The 22,204-nt window shown below is 38.9% G+C and overlaps 1 protein-coding gene across 9 annotated transcripts in view; it reads left to right on the forward strand.

Annotated features, from left to right (window-relative positions):
- The window catches only part of fam172a (family with sequence similarity 172 member A), a 222,474-nt gene that overhangs the window by 152,733 nt on the left and 47,537 nt on the right, over nt 1-22,204 (forward strand). For all 9 annotated transcript variants that reach the window (XM_041787663.1, XM_041787664.1, XM_041787661.1 and 6 more), the window contains exon 10: nt 2,370-2,454. In XM_041787663.1, coding sequence (XP_041643597.1) covers nt 2,370-2,454 — 85 coding nt within the window. The remainder of the gene's footprint in view (nt 1-2,369; nt 2,455-22,204) is intronic.

The raw sequence follows: 22,204 nt of genomic DNA on the forward strand, positions 1-22,204 counted from the left end.
TTCTCCCACTTGACCATGGAGTCTCCTACATGCCTTTTGATGAACTCTTGTTGAACTATTATCTGAGTTTTCTTCAACAGTGGCTTTCTCTTTTCCACTCTCCCATAAAGCTTTGACTGGTGAAGAACCTGGGCAACAGTTGTTGTATGCAGAGTCTCTCCAATCTCAGCTGCTGAAGCTTGTAGTTTCTTCAGAGTAGTCATAGATCTATCTCTAGTCTCCTTTTTGCATGGCTATTCAGTTTGAGGGGATGGCCTGCTCTAGGCAGATTTACACATGTACAATATTCCTTTCATTTCTTAATGATGGATTTAACTAAGCACAGGAGGATGTTCAATGCACTGGAGAGTTTTTGTATCCATCCCCTGACTTCTACCTATTAATCACGTTTTCTCTGAGTTGCTTGGAGTGTTCTTTTGTCTTCATGGTGTAATAGTAGCCAGGAATACCAATTAACCAGTGGCTGGACCTTCCAGATACAGTGACTTGAGGAACATTCACTGCTCTCAGGTGATCCCCGTTTTACTTACTGTGAGACTACTAGCACCAATTGGCTGGACCTTTGCTGAATTAGGTCAGTCACTTTAAAGGGGGAAAATAATTATGCTTTCACTTATTTTAACTTATATATTTTTATTTAATCGATCTTACTTTTAAGAAATGTGTTTACACTGTGACATTAAAGAGGTTTTTGTTACATTTTTCTGTGAAAAAAAGCCAGATCATATTGACCATGACTGATTTACAAAATCAATAAAGTTACAAAAAATCCCAAGGGTATGAACTCTTTTTATAAGCACTGTATGTAGTATGCTCAAGCAGACCTTTTAACGGACTTGGCTATTTGGACTTTTATTAAATAAAGTAAAAGTATTTGAAGTGTTTCTGTGTTTTTGATTAAAAAACAACATGTCAGGGAGTATGCTGGTTGTGAAAAGAGGCTGATATCTGACCTAAAGTGTGACCCTGGATTTCTTGCATGTTTATAGTGAGTGTAATACTCTTGTACTGTATGTGTGTGTGTGCGTTTTTATGGAAGGGTTGAAATGGGAGTTGTTTCAAAGATCTTTGTATCTAGTCCCTCCTCTCTCAGGGCCTTGGGAGTCAGGGTGGCTGAGGGCAAAAATCTGAAAGCCTATGAGTGTTTATGTGTGTATTTTTGTGTCTGAAGGGTTCAAAACACCACACTTCTTCATGGAGGACCCCCCGCAATGCAATCACTGACCCACACACACAAGCACATGCTCACACAAGCATGCACAACACTGTAATGACTGTCAGGGGCCCAGGGTGAAAGTAAACAAGGGCAGATAAGCGGTGATTCAGAAGGACGCCAGCTGCACATTCTAATCTCTTTACATTTTCTCTTTCTTCTATTGAACTTTTATCTTATCTGAGGAACGTCTTCTCCAAGCATTCCTTCTGAACCTCCCTGTGCCCCTCGCTCTCCTCTGCATTGTTTTTGTACAAACCTTACAAGCCAAGCATACAGCTCCACATCGTATGGTCAAAAGGAAAACATGCTTTGAAATGTTGTCATCTCAAATTCCAGGGAATTAAAAATCAAAACATGGGATAATTGTGTTGTTCTGAGGTAGGGACATGATAGAGTTTATCAGATGTAAATGAGTTATTTGTTAAAATGAACTATTAAATGTTGAAAGAACTCACAAGGTAAAAAGAGAGTGCCACACGGGCAGAGAGATGAAGACAGCTAAAAAAAAACAGATAAAGAGGTCTCCTCTTCTTTCTGACAGTAGAGTTGTCAACCACAGGGGGTTCGAGAGGACTAGGGGTGTTTGCAGGGGGTTATGGGTCAGCAAGCTGGGCAGACACCCTCCCCCAGGGCACCCACTGATCCAGCATGGTAGAAGGCCTCAGACTCCACCACAAACAAACGCCAAGCTGTCTGAGCAACATGTCACACAGTTTTAATTGCTTGTTCCCGTATCTGTCTCACTTTCTTTCTCTCCCCCCTCCGCGCTCAGCCCCACACAGACCCCATTCCTTTTTCACTGACCGTCTCTTCTCTTGTCCTCCACACCTGTTCCGGTTTCTTTGTCTCCTTTTTTTCTTTTACTATTTTTACCATGTAGAAGGGAATCAAGATGATTAAAAAAAATAACATACAAATCCTCATTGTTATTTTATTTCCACCTGTGAGAAAATATAATTTCTATAAATAATAATTATGATTAAGAAATATCATTTCTTTGTGTTTTTAGAAGTAATATTTAAGGGTACATTTTAATTACCCTTACAGAAATCCTTTATATCCAGGAGCTGGAGTCTGGTGTCTTCACATATTTAGAATAAAAATCTGCGCTCAGTGTTCTAATCATTTGCTCCTTTTTTCTCTCTCCCTATAGCACTGTTGTAACTGGGTATCAAGTCCAGAGCCGCTGGACACACCACTGGACCCCATGCTGCCTGACTGCCCTCGTGTCTCTGCAGGTAGAAAACCAAACTTTCTATAAACACACAGTATTAATAATGTTACACTAAGTCTACTTCTTTAATAATCTAAGATTACTTCAATCCTCAAATATGATTACCATGCCAGAGATTTTGCTTAATTGATTACAAGAGAGCAGAAAAAAGAAGAACTGTTATATGAGCACTCATCTGGCTGGTATTTCTTCTCTCTTTAACTGAGAAAAATTGGAGCAGAATTACACTGTATGATGTGTTGTTTGTGACTTTTCAAAGATAACTAAAGCAGAAAAAGCCAAGGTGTCACATTCATGCTAGTAATCAAAATTATGTGGGGAGTGAGAATTTGACTGGTTATCGCCAGAGTCACAAAAAAATTGAGCAGTCAAACAACTCCTGCCTGCACACAAATTTGCCTTTTTTAGTTACTACTAACGAACCTTGAACCATTTAGGGTTTTTAATTCATGGTAGTGGCATGAACTAAATTTCTTTCAAAATAAAAGCGGAACTGTATCCAGATACAATTACTATTAGTTTAAGACCACTAAAATTCAAAATGAAACAAAAACAGTTTAAATGTAAAATGGTGGAATTTCAAAATGTAACAAAAGGCAATTAAATCCACTCGAATTTATTTGTTTAGCACTTTTCATACATAAAAATGCAGGCTAAAGTGCTTCATAAGAAGTGAGAGAGAGCAAAAGTCAATAAAATCAGAAAAGGGAAATAAGAGTGAAAAAAAAATAATACAGTAAAGAGACTAAAATATTGAAGTCAGTAAAATACATAATATTGTTCAAAGTAAAAACAAGACCATAGATTAAACAATGATAAAACAAAGTCAAAAATAGTAAATAGAACAGTAAGACTGACACCATTTTAAAAACCAACTTTAAAAGATGTGTCTGTCTTTTGAAAAACATCACTGAAGCTGACCAATTTAATGTTCAGGGGAATTGAATTGCAAAGTTGTATGGGCATAAAAACAGAAAGCTCTCCTCCGGTGCTTGTGTGGGTTACATGTTTAAAGGGAAGCTTTCTAGGAACAAAGAGATTTAGTCGGGACGTAAAAAGAAAGGAGGTCTGGGATGTATCGAGGAGCAAGGCTGCGTAAAGCTTACAAGAACTTCAGGATCAACTCTAAAATAAAAGTGGAAGCCACTGCATGGTTTTTAGAATAATCCTAACTTCAGAAATTCTGCGATATATCACAGTTAGCCCTTGTTGGTGTGCCGGCTGCTCTAGACCTTTTTGTCGTGAACCTGAAAAGTTCCATGTTATTTTCAGAGTCAAACATACAATGAAAAATCATTTATTTATCAATTGGACATTGCTATAGGACCCTTTTATTTATCCAAATAAATTCCTCTTTATTCATGGTTTATTTGGCACTATATCCCTCAGTCATGGCTGTGTAAGTTGAATATAATATCCCAGCTTGAGACGATTACAAATGATGAGTTGATGAAGGTAAGTGAAATATTTTTGAAATGTTTCTCAAATCACAGATGTGAACAACTGAAATATGATTTTGAGTGTCAGTTGTTTTTTGTGTATTCCTCTTGACCTACAGGAATGCACATGTGCAGATTACGAAGGGTTAGTTAGCGCAGAGTGCACTGACCATGTTTGTTATTGTGTGTATGTTTGTGGGTGATGCTGGGAGATTGGAGTTCTTAGTAGAGCTGATTGAGATCATTCTTTGAAAACTGAGAAAATTGAAGCAGTGGTAGATTATCTTGAAACACGTAGAAACAGAAGCTGCCTCACACATATTATAGAAACGTGCTTTTTGATTTTATTTCTATCTTCTTTGTAGCGCCCTCTTTCTTTTTCATCATCCACTCGTTCTCCTATATTCATTAATCCTCTCCTGTGGTGTTTGGCTTCCTGTCCCTGCGCCCTCTCTGCAGTTGACTGGCCTTGATGATGTCACGGCCATCATGAGAATGTGTCCTTAATGTAGGATTAGTGATGAAAGCTGTAATCCGCGACATGACCGTTGATAAGAGATGATGATTGCAGAGTTGTTTGAAGAGTGACACACATTCAGGAATGCATGTAGAGGCGTGCACACACAAAAACAAGTGGAAAGTCAGATATTCAACGAGATATGATGTGTTTTAATGATATCTGTCATGATTATGTGATTCACCTGTTTTTACCTGATGTGTTTAAGCACAGATTGCTTCACATAAAAACACCTTTAGACTCATCCTCGTCTCATCACTCATTTCCATCATCACTCTGGAGGTCTTTCATTCACATCAAAGCCCCATAGCGACATCACGGTGAATGTATAGGTCATCTTACACATGCTCCACATGCCAGTGAATACATCTCTAACACTGCTATCTCATCTCTGCCACTAAAACACCATGTTCCACACGGAGCTGTGGAGGCGGGTGGCCTTAACATCTACCAGTGAATCAGCTCCTTGAAATGTCATCCAGCCTTCAGTACAAAACCCAATACTGTATTTCATGTTCAAATGTCACTTTTTTACCTTGATGTTTTATGGCTCATCTCAGTGACTGCTGTCGGTCAAAAGACAGCAACCTTTGAGCCAAGATATGGAGGTCGGCTTTTTTTAAATCCATTGGCATGCCTGACATTGTCCTAACACAGATGTGTTTGACACAGCGTCCATCTGTATCTATGCACTATTGACTTGTGCTCTATTGACTTCTGCAACTTTAAACCAAGCTGAATAGATCGGAGTCGCTGGCCTGTTAACAGAGCTGCCAACTCGGCTTGTCTCTGGTCTTTTGGTGGCAGCTTCTGATGTCAAAGGTTGTCTCTGTCGTCTTTGTGTCCTTGGCAGCCTGGCAGCTTCACAGGCAGCGGCAATTGTGGAGAGAGTCACAGCAGAGCAGAAAAGGTGACAAGGTTGAGAGAAGGTTGAGGGAAGGCTGTCAGGGCATCGTGGCCCAGCACTTCAATCAACACACATACACAATCACTCACACACACACACACACATGGATACGAATAGTCAACTCTTCTGCCGCCATGGCTGCAGAGCTCTGGGTTGCTATGGTAAGAGTATGTGTGTTCCTGTAGGTGGGGGTAGTCAGGGTTGACCACAAAGTGTCTCAGCAGAACAGACCGCTGAACCCACTCATCATTCCCAACCTCTGAAAATCTGATTGGCTAAACTAGGTGCCCCCTTGTAGATCACGACTGACTATCTGACCAGTGAAAGGTGGGACTTGAGTTCAAACTAACTGCAGTAGCTTTCTTTTATTTGTAACATATTTTCTTTTATTGCACTTTATGCTTTTCTTTATTATTCTTTGTTGGAGTAAGACTGCAAGACTTGTGTTTTGCAACCATGAATTGTATAAAACATGGACAAAGTCTTAAATGGAGTACTCTGAAACCCAAATATGGCAGTTGCTATAGTGGAAATGTTGTCTCAGATGAACTTTGGTCAACTAAATAAATGGTGGCGGCAGAGCATAGGCGAGCCTTTAGCTTCAGATACAAATGGCCTGGCTGGCCATTATATCAGTCATGACCCTAATTATGCATAAATCAATATCCCCTTTTGAACCAAAATGAATGGATTATGAAAAAAATTCAACCTCTGCACAGTGTGTGCTGGGAATGGATGGTTATACAGAAAAACCATTTAGTGTAGCAGTAAAAAAATAGCCACGTTATTGCTTTAATTACTGTCATGAAGACTTTGCAGTGAATTGATGCCAATTTGGCAAACGACAGACGTGCATGCACTGGTGCATAAAGTTGCACGCCATGGCACAGCACAACACCAGCACTTTCATCCTTCTGTTTGTTTTTAGATCAGTGATGAGAAAGGAAGTTTTTAAAAACCATACCTGTTGCATTCTTCAAAGCAAGGTAAGGAATAGTGAAACAATTTAAAGTTTTAAAAACTTCTAAACTTATCTAAAGGTCCATGTAAAGTAAAAATCTGTATTTTAGGCTTGTTGTATGACAGGACACTCTGTTATGAACCACCAGGCCAAATTTCAGTCATGAAGAAGTTTATAAAATAAGGCTTCAAAATCATGAAAAATGGGGCAGTAAAACCTGCTGACCTTAATGTGGTGCTCTGTGCTAGAGCAAAGAGACAGAAGTTAGGGTTATCCATCTGGATAAGCTTTGAAAAAACTCAGTGTGATTGGATGAACGTTCTGTCTGTCACATCTTTAAGGGCCAATCACAGCAACAAAACATGTGACGTAGCCACTACCAAGGTGCGCATGCGCAGCTACCGAGGAATAACGCGAACCATGGCGACTGTAGACATGTCAGTAGGGCTGCAACGATTTGTCGACATAATCGTTTGTGTCGACTATAAAAATTTGTCGATGCGGGAATTCAAGTGTCGACGCGTCGTATTATTGTTTTTTATATTGGTAAAATCTAGTATCGGCTGGTAAGGACTCATCTGTACTTGCAGTTCACTACAGGAAGTAGTGGGGGCAGTATCGCTCCCACTGTTTACATTATTCACAGAAACTGAGAAGAAGAAGTTAAGCATGGTGGAAAGCATGGAGAACGCACCAAAAAGCCGACCCAGAGCTTCTAAAGTTTGGGAACATTTTACATAAAACAAACTGGCGAAACAAGTCAACTGCAAACTGTCAAGTCAAACTCTCGTACCATGGCAGCACTATGGCAAGGCACGAACACCTGAAACGTAAACACACTGTAGCTGCCGCGTCTTCCAATACCGTGAGTGGGCAAGTTTGCAAGTTGCATGATTATCTTTTAGATCCTTTGCATTTAGTTACTGAGCCCTTTGTGCTTCAGGCACGAGGATTAATTCCAGTAGCCTACTTCTAACGTTGGTGCTTTATGTTAATCAGTTGGAAAAATATCTTTGATATTTGTTAGGGTAACGTTTTTTTCAGTAATGCTATTTAGTGTGCAATTTACTTTAGTTATCAGTTCAATACTTTTATATTACAGGAAAAACAAACCTTGACTATGTAGCATCAATTTGCTACACCATTAAGTTTTCACAGGTGTGCATGCAAAAGAAGGCAAGGTAAAACAGGGATCCAAAATAGTATGCCAAATAGCCAAGATTAGTCGACCAATTGTAAAAATAATCGCCAGATTAGTTGACATAAAAAATAATCATTTGTTGCAGCCCTGGATGTCAGTACTCGACTTTTGTCGTTTTTGAAAAGAAAACAACTCAATGCTGTTCTTTGTTCTTTTAACGGAGAAATGTCGTCAAGTTCTGATAAAATTGGCGCTTTGGCAGCATCCATGCTAATGTCTTCCGCCATAATTGCACCAGCCTCTTGTTGCTGTTTGCTTATGTTACCACTCTGCCGTGCCTGAAAGTACTGCCCCTCATCACTTATTGGTCCTGTCACTTTCTAACCTGGCCCAAACAGTTCAGACGGGAGCTTTGCAAGATGGTTTGCCAGTGAAAAACAGTGAAACGGGCATATCCATCTGCTTGGCAAGGTTAGGCTGTCAATATGTTTATATCTCCTGTAAAAATTTAGTATTTTCACATTGGGTGTGTAAGTGTTTGTGACTTCCAGTGCCTCTGCAGTCAGTCTCAAGTGGACACTCAAGAATCTGCAGTTTTCTTGCACTTCAACACTAGCTTTATTTTGCCACTTAGCTGTGATATCGCTTCTTTCTGTCTTTCTGTTATCTCTCTCATTACTTTAAATTTCAGTATCTCTCTCCCCTCCCTCTCCTGCATTCGTTCTGTCTCTCTGTGTGGTGCAGTAATGATTTGATGATTGTGTTTTTCATGCTGCTAGACTCTTGGCAGAAGAAGGTAGGTTGAGGTGGTGGCAGAGCTTGTCTGTTATTCCTAATCATCTATGAGTCAGCATCAGTATACCAGCATGGCAGTCTGATAAAAACCTGGAGATAGTGTTTGCTAACCTCCTCATTTCTTGATTTTAATGCTGTTAAACCTAGACCTGACTCTTTTTACATGACTGGCTGGACTGCCTTTTTTCACCAAGGAGGTCATTGCTTTGGTGTTTGGCAGCAGCTTGGCACACTGGCAGAACTTAATAAATTAGAGGTTTGGTTCTTCTGGAAAAGTTCCATTTGTGTGTTTGTGTGATAAGGTAGCAGCAATGCTGACTCTGGAAAATAGGGTGCTGGATGAGACTTTCCCATGTAGTCAGGACGCCATTCAAGTTGTATTCAGATGCCAAAGCAGAGGACAAAATGAGCAAGCATGAGGTTAAAACTAATATATGGATAAAACCAGTAGTGAGAAAATGTCTCTTGCAGTGATTTTTCTTCTATTGACTTTTTTGTGAGATGAATGGTTGTTTGTTTGATTTGTAAAGATGCTCTTTAAAGGTGGGAAACCCCTTTTGCGAATAAAACAGACGTGCTGTACATGAGCACACACCCATGAGCACACAACTTCCTCTTGGGTGATTACTCATTGTCCAAGTTGATTATTAATTACAAAGGGAGAGCTCTCTGAAGGTAAACACTGATTAATGGCTAACAAAAGTAAGTTAATGTCTTACCTGTACTTTAATTACTAACCTGCTCTCTTACAAGCATCCCAACACAAGGCTGTAATTAACCCTAATGGACTGCACAAAGAGGCTCACTTTCATTTTCTTTCACGACATAAATACACAACTCTACTGTATGTAATCGTTTGATGTGCACACCTTTTGTGCTTTTCTGCAAGGTGTTCCATAATTAAAAGTGAGGATGTTGCTGAAAGGAGTTCTTGATTTTTTTTTTTTTATGTATCTTAAATGAAATAGCGGGGGAGATGGCTGGAAAAGTGATGCAATATTGTTAAAGAAATGGGAAATAATTTCTGCAATGACATGAGAGGTCACTCTGCCTTTCTTCTTTACCTGAGGCTCGCACTGCTGCGGCTCAGCGTTATTAATGTAGTGAGATAACCACAGATACACAAAGGAGCGTCTGAGAATAAAAGCCAGCAGATACAAAGAACACACACATGCACATCGTCATGCTCTTATTGTGAAAGTGCTCCGTCCTGCTGTAGTTTGACTTGACCGTAACCCTCACCTCCCTGATCCACACACCACTGACTGCGAAACGCCTCTGTCCGCACCTCTTCATCACACACACTCTCTGATTGATGTTTGTGTGACTTAACTCTTTCAGAGGAAGACCAAGCCCTCTCATTTTGACCTCAGCACATCCATCCACTGTTTTTTCAGCTTGGTCAGGTGGAAGTCCGCTGTCTCAATGGACGATCACATGAAACTGTGTATGTGTTTGTGCTTGTGCTTTCACATATGTGATTCTCTGTTTTTTTAGCCTGACCAGCACATGTTGCACTAGTGTTGCAGGAAATAGAAAAGTAAACTCTGGTGAACTGGGTCCAGACCTCTGACCTGGATTCACTGGGGTTGGATCAGACTATTGTCTGGGTCAGATCATATCATAATGAAGTGGAAAATGCTGACACCACAGACTCCAAATGTCTGAGATGAATTTTAGTGTCATTGTTACAAAACACCAATTTATGATGCAAAAAATGTGGTCAGAATACCAGGTCAAATTAGTTTATTTTAGTTGATTTAACAGTGCAGAATACCTTATTTTAGCTTAAATAGCTCTTTTCCAGCCATCTGACTACTCATAGCAGGTATCATTCACACCTCTTCACTCCAAATTCACACACTGATGGCAGAGGTATATGGAGAATTGGTCACCAGTATGAGCAAATCCAATCCAAATACATCCATACCCATTTACTACCCTCCGATGAGGCAGTGGGACAAGGACACATCAACATATGACTGCAGTAGCTGGGGTTTGAACCCACAACCCTTAGACCAACCCTGCCTACTGAGCCACAGTCCCCCCAGCATTGTTTCCAGAAATACCTTGACTGGCAACTGATCATAATTTGCCAATATTTATTACACATATATGAATACATGGGTAATATTTGGAGTCACTGATCCATTCACCTGGTTCGTACTCTGGTATCTGCGTCCGAGAGAAGCACTCTGTGTGTAGTGTAGGGTAATTACAAAGGCTAGTAGAATTGCAAACCAGTAAGTACAAAGCACATCAGCAGTGGTTATCATCTCTGCTGTTACAGGTAAAACAAAATATCCAATGTTGCAATCTGTAATGAAATCCTTGTTGAAACCAGCAGATTAAAGCGTGTTAACTTAACGTGCTGATAGAACTTTAAGGTTCATTCATAAAATGACCATAGGACACAGGCAGTATCCTCATGATGTATTCGGACTGAACTTTAAGAAAAGCTCATTTAGGTTTGGCAAAAAACTTAAATAAATTAAGATGTTTGGTGATGAAATGTGTTTTCTTGGCAATATAAAAACGCTGTATCAGTTGCATTATGCAACTGATGTTCTGGGACTTAATATATTTTATTTATTAGATCATTTTCACTACATTGCCTGTGAAATAGGTGCTAATACTTTTTCAGTCAGTTAGTCATTGTGTTAATTTATTTGCATAAATTAACACATGTCATGAATGACTCTTCCCATTGTGTAATTCAGTTGTCCTTACTGTATGATACTTGTCATTGCTCCTTGGAAGGTTGGAGGGTTGGCTCCTTGGAAATAAATTAAAGCACGCTGACTGAATAAGGATGACTGTTGGGCTCTTTTTATCAGGTTAAACTGTCACCAGTTTGAGGTCCAAGTACATTACAAAACTAAGTTTATCTTTTTAACCTCTACATCAAAACACATAATAAGATAGACATCAGCCAGTCTCATGCCTAGGTGATTGGTGATCATTCATTACTGAGAGAATCACAGACTACAGCAAGGCCTGAGGGTTCTTTGTCAGTCCTGGGGTTCCACAGCTCAGACCAGCCCTCTTTAGCTCACAACTTGTTACTGGAAATTTATCGTTGGTTTACTAGATGTATCATAGTACTACTAAATTAAATGGCAATTTTCCCAGAGTAATCTGATCAGGTGTAAGTTGTTCACACACTGGGACAACAGCTCACCTGTACCTTGTGTGTTACTGACAAGAATACTGCAATGGGTATGCTGGTGGGTCCTGGTGCTGCTACTAATACAAAATCAATTTTAAAAATGTTCTCATAATGATGACTATCTCATAATTATGGCTTAGGCAACTAAAGGATTATTGTTACTTACCTAAGCAAGTTTTACAATATCGCAAGTCTGTAGTAGGCTAGTTTTTCCAATTCTAGTTTTTTTCTTATTGCAAACTAATTTTTTAAATCATCTTTAAGCTGAACTATCTTTATTCACATTACAAATAATCATAGATTTTTTTCTGAGTACTTTTCAAATACAGCACCTCTAGACTGTACTTTTTACAAACATTTACTAAATCCTACCTGCCCACTCTCATGGTTTGTTCTTGGCAGTGGTGATGACTTCCTCTCTCTCCCTGTCAGCAGTTGACTGGATAAAAGGGCAGCAGCTGCAGCAGAGAGGCTACATGGCAGTTTTTCACTTAAGTTCTTGTTGTAACATGGCAAGGCTAATATTTGGATAGAACTTATTCAGATTTTTTTGTATTGGGCTGTTTAACACCACATAATTCACTGAATTCACCTGGCACATTTGCTTTAATTAAAAAAAAAAAGTTGTGTGTTTGGCCATGTCAGCCTTTAAAACTTAGATTTTTTAGTCTATTTTTTTAGTACCACCCCATCGTCCTTCTCCCTTGTTTAGTATCATCCTGGCTTTTTTGTGGAGGCAGGATTAACTGTTTTTAAGATGCGACATAACTGCAGAGCCAAAAAAGTGTATATTTCTAGTCAGAAAGACACGGCTGGACATTCCAGACCGAGGGCGCTGATTTTCTGTCAGATGGAGTAGGTTACAGTTGGGAGATGTAGTGAGAGAGAGAGAGAGAATATTGTTTTGAGGGGTAACACTACTTAGAAATGAGTGCTCCTGCTCACAAACTGACATTTACTGTCACAGTAAACCCACCCTCGTGGCCCTAAAGCCAGCCTGGCCCACCAAGAACTCTCACAGTTCTCCAGATAAGCCACTCCAGACCTGGACTACAGCAGTCAGGCATGGTGGGGCAATTTTAAAGACATGCAGTAATTAACAAAAGAGTGTTGTGAGAAATGGTTGTCTATGTGGTTGGTGTTGAATAAAGGCGAGAGTATATTGGAGCCTATTGGTGATCTTGAATATACTGCCCTTATTTCATGTTACACTATATTTACAGAATGAAAACCCTGTCAGCCCTGTCTATGATTTCTGTTAAAAGACAAAAATACAATTCCACACTCGGTGCATTGATTGCACCATTGCTTTAAATTAAAACTGAGAAAAGCTTGATTCACATAAAGCTGGTGTACAGGGGAGGAGACCTTGGTTTTTGTTTTGTTTATAAGTGATGCTTGGTCATCAAACAATATAAATCTCTAATTCTTTTGTTCCCTAAGGGCGATATGTGAATTTTTGAGGCCTTGGTAGATTTATAAGTGAGGATTTTTTCTTTGGAGAGCCAAACTTAAATGTCTGTTGTTTTTATTAAATTCTCATTTGTGGAGTTTTGATAGGAATTTTAATGGAGAGATTCACAGAGAGCACTTTGAGTATTAATGAAGAGGGAGGCAAACCTCAAGCTGAAAAGAATATTGATTGTAATACAAGTTTTCTTGGATTGCTCAAGAAACAGACGTAAATATTTGACTCTCTATGTACTTGAAAAATGTTTAAAGATATATTTGTGGGCTTTTTATACCTTCATTTTTTAAAGGACAGAGGATAGAATCAGAAACAGGGATGAGAGACACACAGGAAAGGAGGCACAGGCCAGACTTGAACCAGGGCCGCTAATGGGGTGCAACCTAACCACTAGGCCATGTGACCGTCCTGTACTTGAAAACATTTTAGATGCTTAGTTTGTTGCTGTAAATTGTGATCAAACTTGATTGACCCTGACTTCTGTTTAGAATTAATTTACACTTTATAGGCACATATGCTTGTGATATGGCTGTTTAGATGAGGAACATGAAGACTTACTGCTCTGTACTGCTCCCAACATTTTATCATCGTGCCAAACAAATATGTCAGCATTTGCCCAACAGGAGAGAAAGCAGTCAAATATTATTTTTCTAAAAGGAAACACTACCACCAGTTAGATATCTACCTCTCCTTCCTTATTTCCTCCCATCTTACTTCCTGATATCCTTTATCCCTTGAAGAATAAATGAAAGGCACACCCACTCGAAATATGTCAACAAAAGTTCATTTTTCTTTGCATTAATGCATACTGGCATGTTTAAGGAGATAAATGAAACATATCCTTCAATTATATTTTGCACAACCACCATTCCAAAACATCTTCTCCAAACTTCCTTTGCAAGATCTTCATTCTGTGTCATTGTATGTGGATTGTCAGGTCCCAGTCTTATTGCATGGTGACAGGATAATCTGATCCATCATGTACGGTGCCGTCTCCGTAGATTTCTTTTGAACCAAAGACTTGACCACTTTGAATCAGTTCTTTGATTGAATTCTAAAGGATTGTCTGTGTTCATTGATCTGTTCCCGCACTTTGCCGTCTATCAGACGGCATCTTCACCCAGATCAGAATCAAAGATATGCCGACATAGTCAATATACAAGCCCTTGCCACAGGTCTTTGACAAGGGTGTTGCCATTTGTTTATCATCACCTACAAACAGGATGAAACAAAGGTGATCAATACGTCAAGCTAATAATTGTACAAGCATGTCAAAGTGAAACACCCTATAATTCCTCAGCAGTGGTGTGTGGCTCATGAGGTATAATGTTGCATCAGCTGATTTTTACATTACACTACTACTAAGCTGGCAATATTGCTGTTGCAGTGATTGATTCAGCTTATACTAATGACATTCATATTAGCAGTAGCATAAATAGCATTGGTAGAGCTACTTATAATCTATTTTCAGCTGAGTTTCCTACAGAAAACCCTAGCCCTATAATAGAGTGATATGGTTTCTTCTCAATGCCTTAGTCTTTGGATACTGTCTAGCATGAGGAGCTGAGGTTTATAACGAATCTTAAGACCCTAACTCATCATTGTATTCTGCTTGATAGAGATAGTTAGCCTTCATTGACCACTCATAGGTTTAATCATTGTCATATCTTTATTTATAAGGTGATCATCAATCTGCTTCTATCACACTCGTGTGATTGTATTCATGTGAGAAGGGCTAGAAGTTACAAAACCCCATCATGATAAAGGGAAAACAGAATAAAAAAATGCGATATAAATGAAAATAAAAAACTAGAATATCATATTGACAAATGCATTCAGACCCCTTGCAAGACTTGAAACTTCGCTCGGGTTCCTCACATTTCTCTTGATCTTTGATGAGATGTTTCTACACCTTGATTAGAGTCCTCCTGTGGTGAATTAAATTGATTGGACATGCTTTGAAAAAGCAAACACCTCTCTATAGAGGGTCTCACAGCTGACAATGCATATCAGAGTAAAAACCAAGCCATGAGGTCAAAGGAACTGCCCGCAAAGCTCAGAGACAGGATTGCTGCAAGGCACAGATCTGGGGAAGGCTACAACAAACTCTGCTGCACTGAAGGTTCCCAAGAGCACAGTGGACTCCATGATTCTGAAATGGAAGAAGTTTGGCACAACAACGTCTCTCACAAGAGCTGGTTGGCTGGCAAAACTTAGCAATCAGAGGAGTAGGTCCTTAGTAAGAGAGGTGACCATGAACCTGATGGTCTCTCTGAGTGAGCTCCAGACATCCTGTGTGGAGATGAGGCAAAGTTCCAGAAGGACAACAGTCATATGAGCTTTACAGTAGTGGTTAGACAGAAGCCTCTCCTCAGTGTAAAATGCCCAAAAGCCCAATAGGAGTTTACAAAACACCCCAAATGAAAGCCAAGTGGGCTTTCATTCATTTTGCTCTGAGTTTTTATTTTCAATTCATTTGCAACATTTTTTAAACTCTGTTTTCCCTTTGTCATGATGGAGTACTGATTGTTGGCTAAAGAAAATGAAAATGATTTTTTTTTTTTTGTCTGTAGCATCAGGATGCAACATAAGAAAACTGAAAAGGGAATGGGGTCTGAATACTTCCTGAATGCGCTATTGATCACTCAACACAAATTTTCTTCATATGAACACCAGTGGGACAAATGCATGTTTAAATGCTTCTGAAAAGAGCTGAAATGTGGTCTGTAGTCATGTCTAAGATGCAGAGCACTACCGCTGTAACAGTTAAGGCTTTTGTGATTATGCTAACGAGAAGCATGTCTGGAAAACCCGGTCTGTGGTCTCCAGTTCACCCCTGCACTAGGTAAACTCTATCCAGGAGGCATTTTATCCTCTCCTTCTTCCCCATATTCTACCCATCATCCCATGGAAGAGAAGAAAGAGGAGAGACAAAAAGGGAAAGAGCCTGGCATGCATAAATGAAAGTTCAACAAGGTTCAATGAAACACTTATACAATTTGCTGCAATATAGTGGGGTTTTATAATCTCATTATCATCTTAGTGCCAGATTTGCCCATGAGGGCTGTTCTGTATTCACTCTTATTAGCTCCTCAGATTTGTCCATTTGTCCTTCTGCTACCCACCTCGCAGCCAATCACAGGGACTGTATCTTAATAAATATCCCCCCCCTCTGTTTTTAACTCCACTTCAGTACTGATTCTAAAGAAAATGAAAATGATTTTTTTTTTGTCTGTAGCATCAGGATGCAACATAAGAAAACTGAAAAGGGAATGGGGTCTGAATACTTCCTGTAAGATGCACGTTTTCACCATAGGAAACACTTTTTATGTCATTTTTTAAAAACAACGACACATTCAGTTGGACAGTAGATTTGATTAGTTTATCCTGAAAGTGTTTTTGACATGTTATGTTGTGAAGGCCAGGCTCTTTCCTCCCTGAGTGTAAAAGGTCAGATGGGGGAGCTAACGTACAGGATACAGTAAAGCAAAGGCTGCTTTCCAATCCCAAGCCTTTGAGCTGCTGTAGTGTCCATCCCTGGTCACTCAGAGGGCATCTCCAGATTAGTGCTTCTCCGACATGGATCTCATTTGCCCATATGGCCTCTCCTCATTGACTCGATATAGGCTCTAATCCGCCAAGCCTTTACCCCTGACCTCGACATGTGGCAAACCACTTAGAAGAAAGAACACAGAAACTGTGCATATACTACAGTTGAAGGCTGCAGAATCGACAGCACAAGCATGAGATGAGAAACACTTATACAATTTGCTCTTCATCATAGTGGGGTACTTTTCCAAATCTCAGCTTATCATCTTAAGTGCCAGATTTGCAATTACTGTTCATGCTTCACTCCTGTATTAGCTCCTCAGATGGGTTGTAGGTGCAATCCCTGGTGTGGAATTAATCCAATCACAGGGACTGTATCAATAAATATCCTCTGTTTAATCACCTCCATCATATTTTTTCTCTGTTTCCATGCCTCCCACTGCCCTCATTTAGCAGATTTTTTGTCCCTGTGAGGGTTAAAGCAAAGTTATCCATGAACCAACCCTCTGTTGAATATTTAGAGTATTTCTTTGTCTGTTTGCAAACCTCAGCCTGTTCTTCACCATGTTAGCTCTTCATCTGCAGAATACAGTTTGTACTTAGTAAGATGCACGTTACCTCATAGGAAACACTTTTTGTCATTTTTTAAAATGTTTTAGTTGGACAGTAGATTTGATTAGTTTATCCTGAATTTAGTTGATGGGATAAACTAGATTAGAAAAGAGAGAGGTTAATCTATTAAGTGTAAAGGTCAGATGAGCCTGCAGGATACAAAAGCAAATATATCCCACAGTATATACAGCTGCTGTAGTGTCCATCCCTTATACAGTGAATCTCCAGAAAGTTTCAGACACTCCACATGGATCTCATTGTTTTTATTATGGTGCTCCTGATGCTACAATGGATAGGCTCTATTCCTCTAAGCCTTTACACTCAGACCCCGACATGTGGCAATGACAAGGAAGAAAGAACACAGAATTTTATTTTTTTATACTACAGTTTGCAGAATCGACAGCACAAGCATGAGATGAGAAACAGTGCCCAGCGTGCTCTTCATCATCGCTGGCTACTTTTCCAAATTCAGCTTGTAGTTAAGTCAAAAAGCAGCAATTACCATGATATCATGCTGGGCTCCTGTATCTGTAAATGGGTTGTAGGTGCAATCCCTGGTGTGGAATTAATCCAATAAAGGCCTCATAGGTGACAATGCACATCATACCCAAAACCACTGAGTTTTTTCCAAATCACCTCCATCATATGGGCTTTTCCCTTATAATTTCATTAGCAGGACTTCAATCAAGTTGTCCCTGTGAGGGTTAAAGCAAAGTTATCCATGAACCAACCCTCTGTTGATATTTATCAGTATTTACTTTGTCTGTTTGCAAACCTCAGCCTGTTACAGAAAATGTGATATTTCAGGTTGCTGCAAGTTTTGTTTGTTTGTTTTTTTTTCATTTTTAATAAATTTGCAAGAAATGTATTTAATTCAGTTTTCACTTTGTCAAGAGTGTAGCTTAATGAGAATAAAAATGTTTTCTTTGTCTGTTGCATCAGGCTGCATCCTAATAAAGACAAGAGCATTGTAGGGGTGCTGAATACTTTCTGAATGCACTGTTTATGGGAGACAAATTCATACAGACTGTATTCTTGATGGTTATTTTTTTCATCTCTTTTTTCCAACATGAATTCATTAACTGCAAATACTTTAGCAATACCATATGAGTGGTATCACTTTCATCATATCTAACATGGCTGCTTTTATAATTTTTTTTTATTCATGCCTGTCAAACAGGTCAGTTTTGATATGAACAATTTGTACGTTTTTCCAAATAGTGCAATAAGAAATGACTCCTTTTTAATCACTTGTCTGATTGTTGCTTCCAACATTGCAATTCTGTGAAGTTGATCTAACCTTTTAAAATATTTTTTTTGATATCCTCCTGACCTTTTTACCATGCTCTGTTGGATTACATAAATGTCTACACAGACGGTGTTATTGTTTTGGGTTCATGAGGCCGGTTCACAAGGTTTAGCTGGTAATTAATGCAACTACTGGATTGAAGCACCCATGCTGAGATCCAACATCTGCAGAGGCTGGTCAGTTTAATGTCATTTGTGTATGTGTGTGCATGTGAGTGTGAGAGAGATTTAGAGGTTTCCATTGTTAGTATAACCCACCACTCCTATTAAAACCTCTGTGATATATTTTGGCAGCAGCCTGACCGCCTCTTCTCTCTTCTGTGCAGTTAGGTTATAATTAAATGCACGTTTTATATGATTGTTGTGATTTTAATTTTAAAAAACACTGAAGCTGTGAGAATATATTTAGGATGCACATAATTTTCAAACAGATGATTAGAATGTGAAGGAAAAAATGATCCTTGAGAGTCCTTGAGTCATAATCAGCCTCAAATTATTATGTTTATTTGTCTTTTTTTGCTGGGAGAAGAAAATTGCATCTTATTTATGTAATTATGTAAACAAAAGTGATGGTAGCTTCTTCAGCTAGCCAGGTTTTGAGTATGCAGCAGTGACCTTGGATCCTCCCCTGTGCTCTGTGTTGACAGATAAAAACTTTATTAACTAGCCGTCTCCAGGACAGGAGATGAACCGCCTATGAATGCTGGTATTAGAGAAATGTGGCAATTAGAGAGGGATTTTTTTTTTTTTTTTTTTTTTTCAATAAACGCACCAAGGAGTAGAAAGTGGTAATAAACACAGCTTGTTTGTTGCCTGGGAAGCAGCAATTATAAAGTGCTTGGAGAGTTGTTGTGCTTATTGTGCCTTGGAGTAATGAGATAGGCTGTGCTGATCCTTCACTGATGCTATAGCTCCTAATCCTCAGCCCTCTTTTCCTGCTTCTCTTGTTTATCCACCAACACCCTCTGACCATCGCTGGCTTGTCACTTCTCTGGGCAGCATCAGGTGACATTTGACCTGTGTGTCAGCTGACTATTCTGCTCTGAAATTTTTCAAGGATTAAGTTAAAGCAGCAGGGATAAATGTGTCTTAACATGCAGTGTCTGATGTTTCATTGATATAATTTATTTTACCACAAAACTGATTCCTCTGGGAGAAAAATGAGCTAGGTTTGAGTTGTCTACTTCCAGTTTAGGATAGACTGAATTGGCCCCTCTATTTTCCTCACATGAATTTGTCTAAATTGAAATGAGTGGAATATTCCAAGAAAAGGGAGCTTATTTGGGGGTGTTGTAGTAAGGTGTGAATGTCTGTTCCACAAAGATAAGATTTTGTTTTGTCACTGATGATTATATCTTTTTTGACTTTCCAAGGGATACATGTGATGTTGGCACTAAATTGACATTTCTACAGGTATTGGTTGAAAAAGTTTTGCAGATATGAACATTTCTGCAGATATTTGAAAATGAAATCAACTGTAAATATTGACCTACATCAGCTGTAAATATCGGCCTTTATCAGTTGTAAATATTGGCATATATCCGGTGTAAATATTGGCCTACATCAGGTGTAAATATTGGCCTGCATCAGATGTAAATATCGGCCTACATCAGCTGTAAATATTGGACTACATCATGTGTAAGTATTTGTCTACACCAGCTGTAAATATTGGCCTACATCAGCTGTAAATATTGGCGTACATCAGGTCTAAATATTGGCTTACATCATGTGTAAGTATTTGTCTACACCAACTGTAAATATTGGTCTACATCAGCTGTAAATATTGGCCTACATCATGTGTAAGTATTTGTCTACATCAGCTGTAAATATTGGCTTACATCATGTGTAAGTATTTGTCTACATCAGCTGTAAATATTCGCCTTCATCATGTGTAAGTATTTGTCTACATCAGCTGTAAATATTGGCTTACATCATGTGTAGGTATTTGTCTACACCAGCTGTAAATATTGGTCTAGATCAGCTGTAAATATTGGCCTACGTCATGTGTAAGTATTTGTCTACATCAGCTGTAAATATTGGTCTACATCAGCTATAAATAGTGGCCTACATCATGTGTAAGTATTTGTCTACATCAGCTGTTAATATTGGTCTACATCAGCTATAAATATTGGCCTACATCATGTGTAAGTATTTGTCTACATCAGCTTTAAATATTTGTCTATATCAGCTGTAAATATTGGCCTACGTCATGTGTAAGTATTTGTCTACACCAGCTGTAAATATTTGTCTACATCAGCTTTAAATAGTGGCCTACATCATGTGTAAGTATTTGTCTACATCAGCTGTTAATATTGGTCTACATCAGTTGTAAATATTGGCCTACATCATGTGTAAGTATTTGTCTACACCAGCTGTAAATATTGGCTTACATCATGTGTAAGTATTTGTCTACATCAGCTGTAAATATTGGCCTACATCATGTGTAAGTATTTGTCTACACCAGCTGTAAATATTTGTCTACATCAGCTGTAAATATTAGCTTACATTATGTGTAAGTATTTGTCTACACTAGCTGTAAATATTGGTCTACATCAGCTGTAAATATTTGCCTACATCATGTGTAAATATTTATCTACATCAGCTGTAAATATTGGCCTACATCATGTGTTAGTATTTGTCTACATCAGCTGTAAATATTAGCTTACATTATGTGTAAATATTTGTCTACACTAGCTGTAAATATTGGTCTACATCAGCTGTAAATATTTGCCTACATCATGTGTAAATATTTATCTACATCAGCTGTTAATATTGGCCTACATCATGTCTTAGTATTTGTCTACATCAGCTGTAAATATTGCCCTACACCAGCTGTAAATATTGGCCCATATCAGCTATAAATATCAGTTGTAAATATTGGCCTTTATCAGCTGTAAATATCGGCCCATATCAGCTGTAAATATTGGCCTGAGCTGTAAATATCCTTCTTCTGGTCGTCTTTATTCTTAAACTACTTTTGTTCCCCAAAAGTAGTAAAATATTCAGGCAAAAATATAAAAGTAAAAAAAAAAAATCACAGTTATTCATCAGCAGACACGAATTTAATTTAAAAAAAAAGCCTTCACATTTAGCTTGGGAAGGTTTTCATATAACCCTTGTGCATGGTCTGTTTCCACAAAGTTGTCTGGTTTGGTTTAGTACAGGTTGGCGACAGTTCAGCACATTAAACTCTGATCTTACCTCTGTTTCCTCAGCTGAACAACATCCAGTCTTGCTCCTTGTGACGGAAAATCTGTCTCCTTTAAGAGATCCAGATCATTTGGCTGAGCTCAGAGGAGCTGGTTGTTTGGTTCCCAGACGGCTCTTTGTTCAGACTCAGTTTGGCTTTTAAATGTGGATTAAATCATGACAAATGAAGGAGTAAAGGAAACTGGCACTCAAACAGGAGCTAGCTATGGTGGCTTACATAAAAGAGACGTTCTAATAGAACAGGCATGTTTGTGAATGGCTCATCAACAAAATGACTATTTTTTTATGTTAAAGGGGCACAGCTAGCCTCTTAGCTCAGTAGAAGACTCCTCTAGAGTCGTCTCCCTTTATGTGGATAGACAATGGTAGATGCATGGAGGTCTGCAGGATTGAGTAAATTGTGATGTTGATTGCCTCCACGCCAGGGAAATTGGTTGAACTGCAGTAGAAAAACCTCTGCTCTGTAAAGTGTAGGGATTGTACTCAAGGAACACATTTAGAGCTTAAGTTCTAACTTTCGTCTTTTTCCATTTATTCTTTGGTTATCCCTGACTTCCTGACCCCCAATGGCCATTTGGGATCAAGTTGTTGCAAACAACCTATAGTAATATTAAATCAGGCTACAATTATCAGAAATCCAATATCGCTAATCCCTACTTCTTTAAAAATTTCTGTCCA

The sequence above is a fragment of the Cheilinus undulatus genome, linkage group 5 (genome assembly GCF_018320785.1).
Source record: "Cheilinus undulatus linkage group 5, ASM1832078v1, whole genome shotgun sequence".
In the NCBI taxonomy this organism is placed as follows: Eukaryota; Metazoa; Chordata; class Actinopteri; order Labriformes; family Labridae; genus Cheilinus; species Cheilinus undulatus.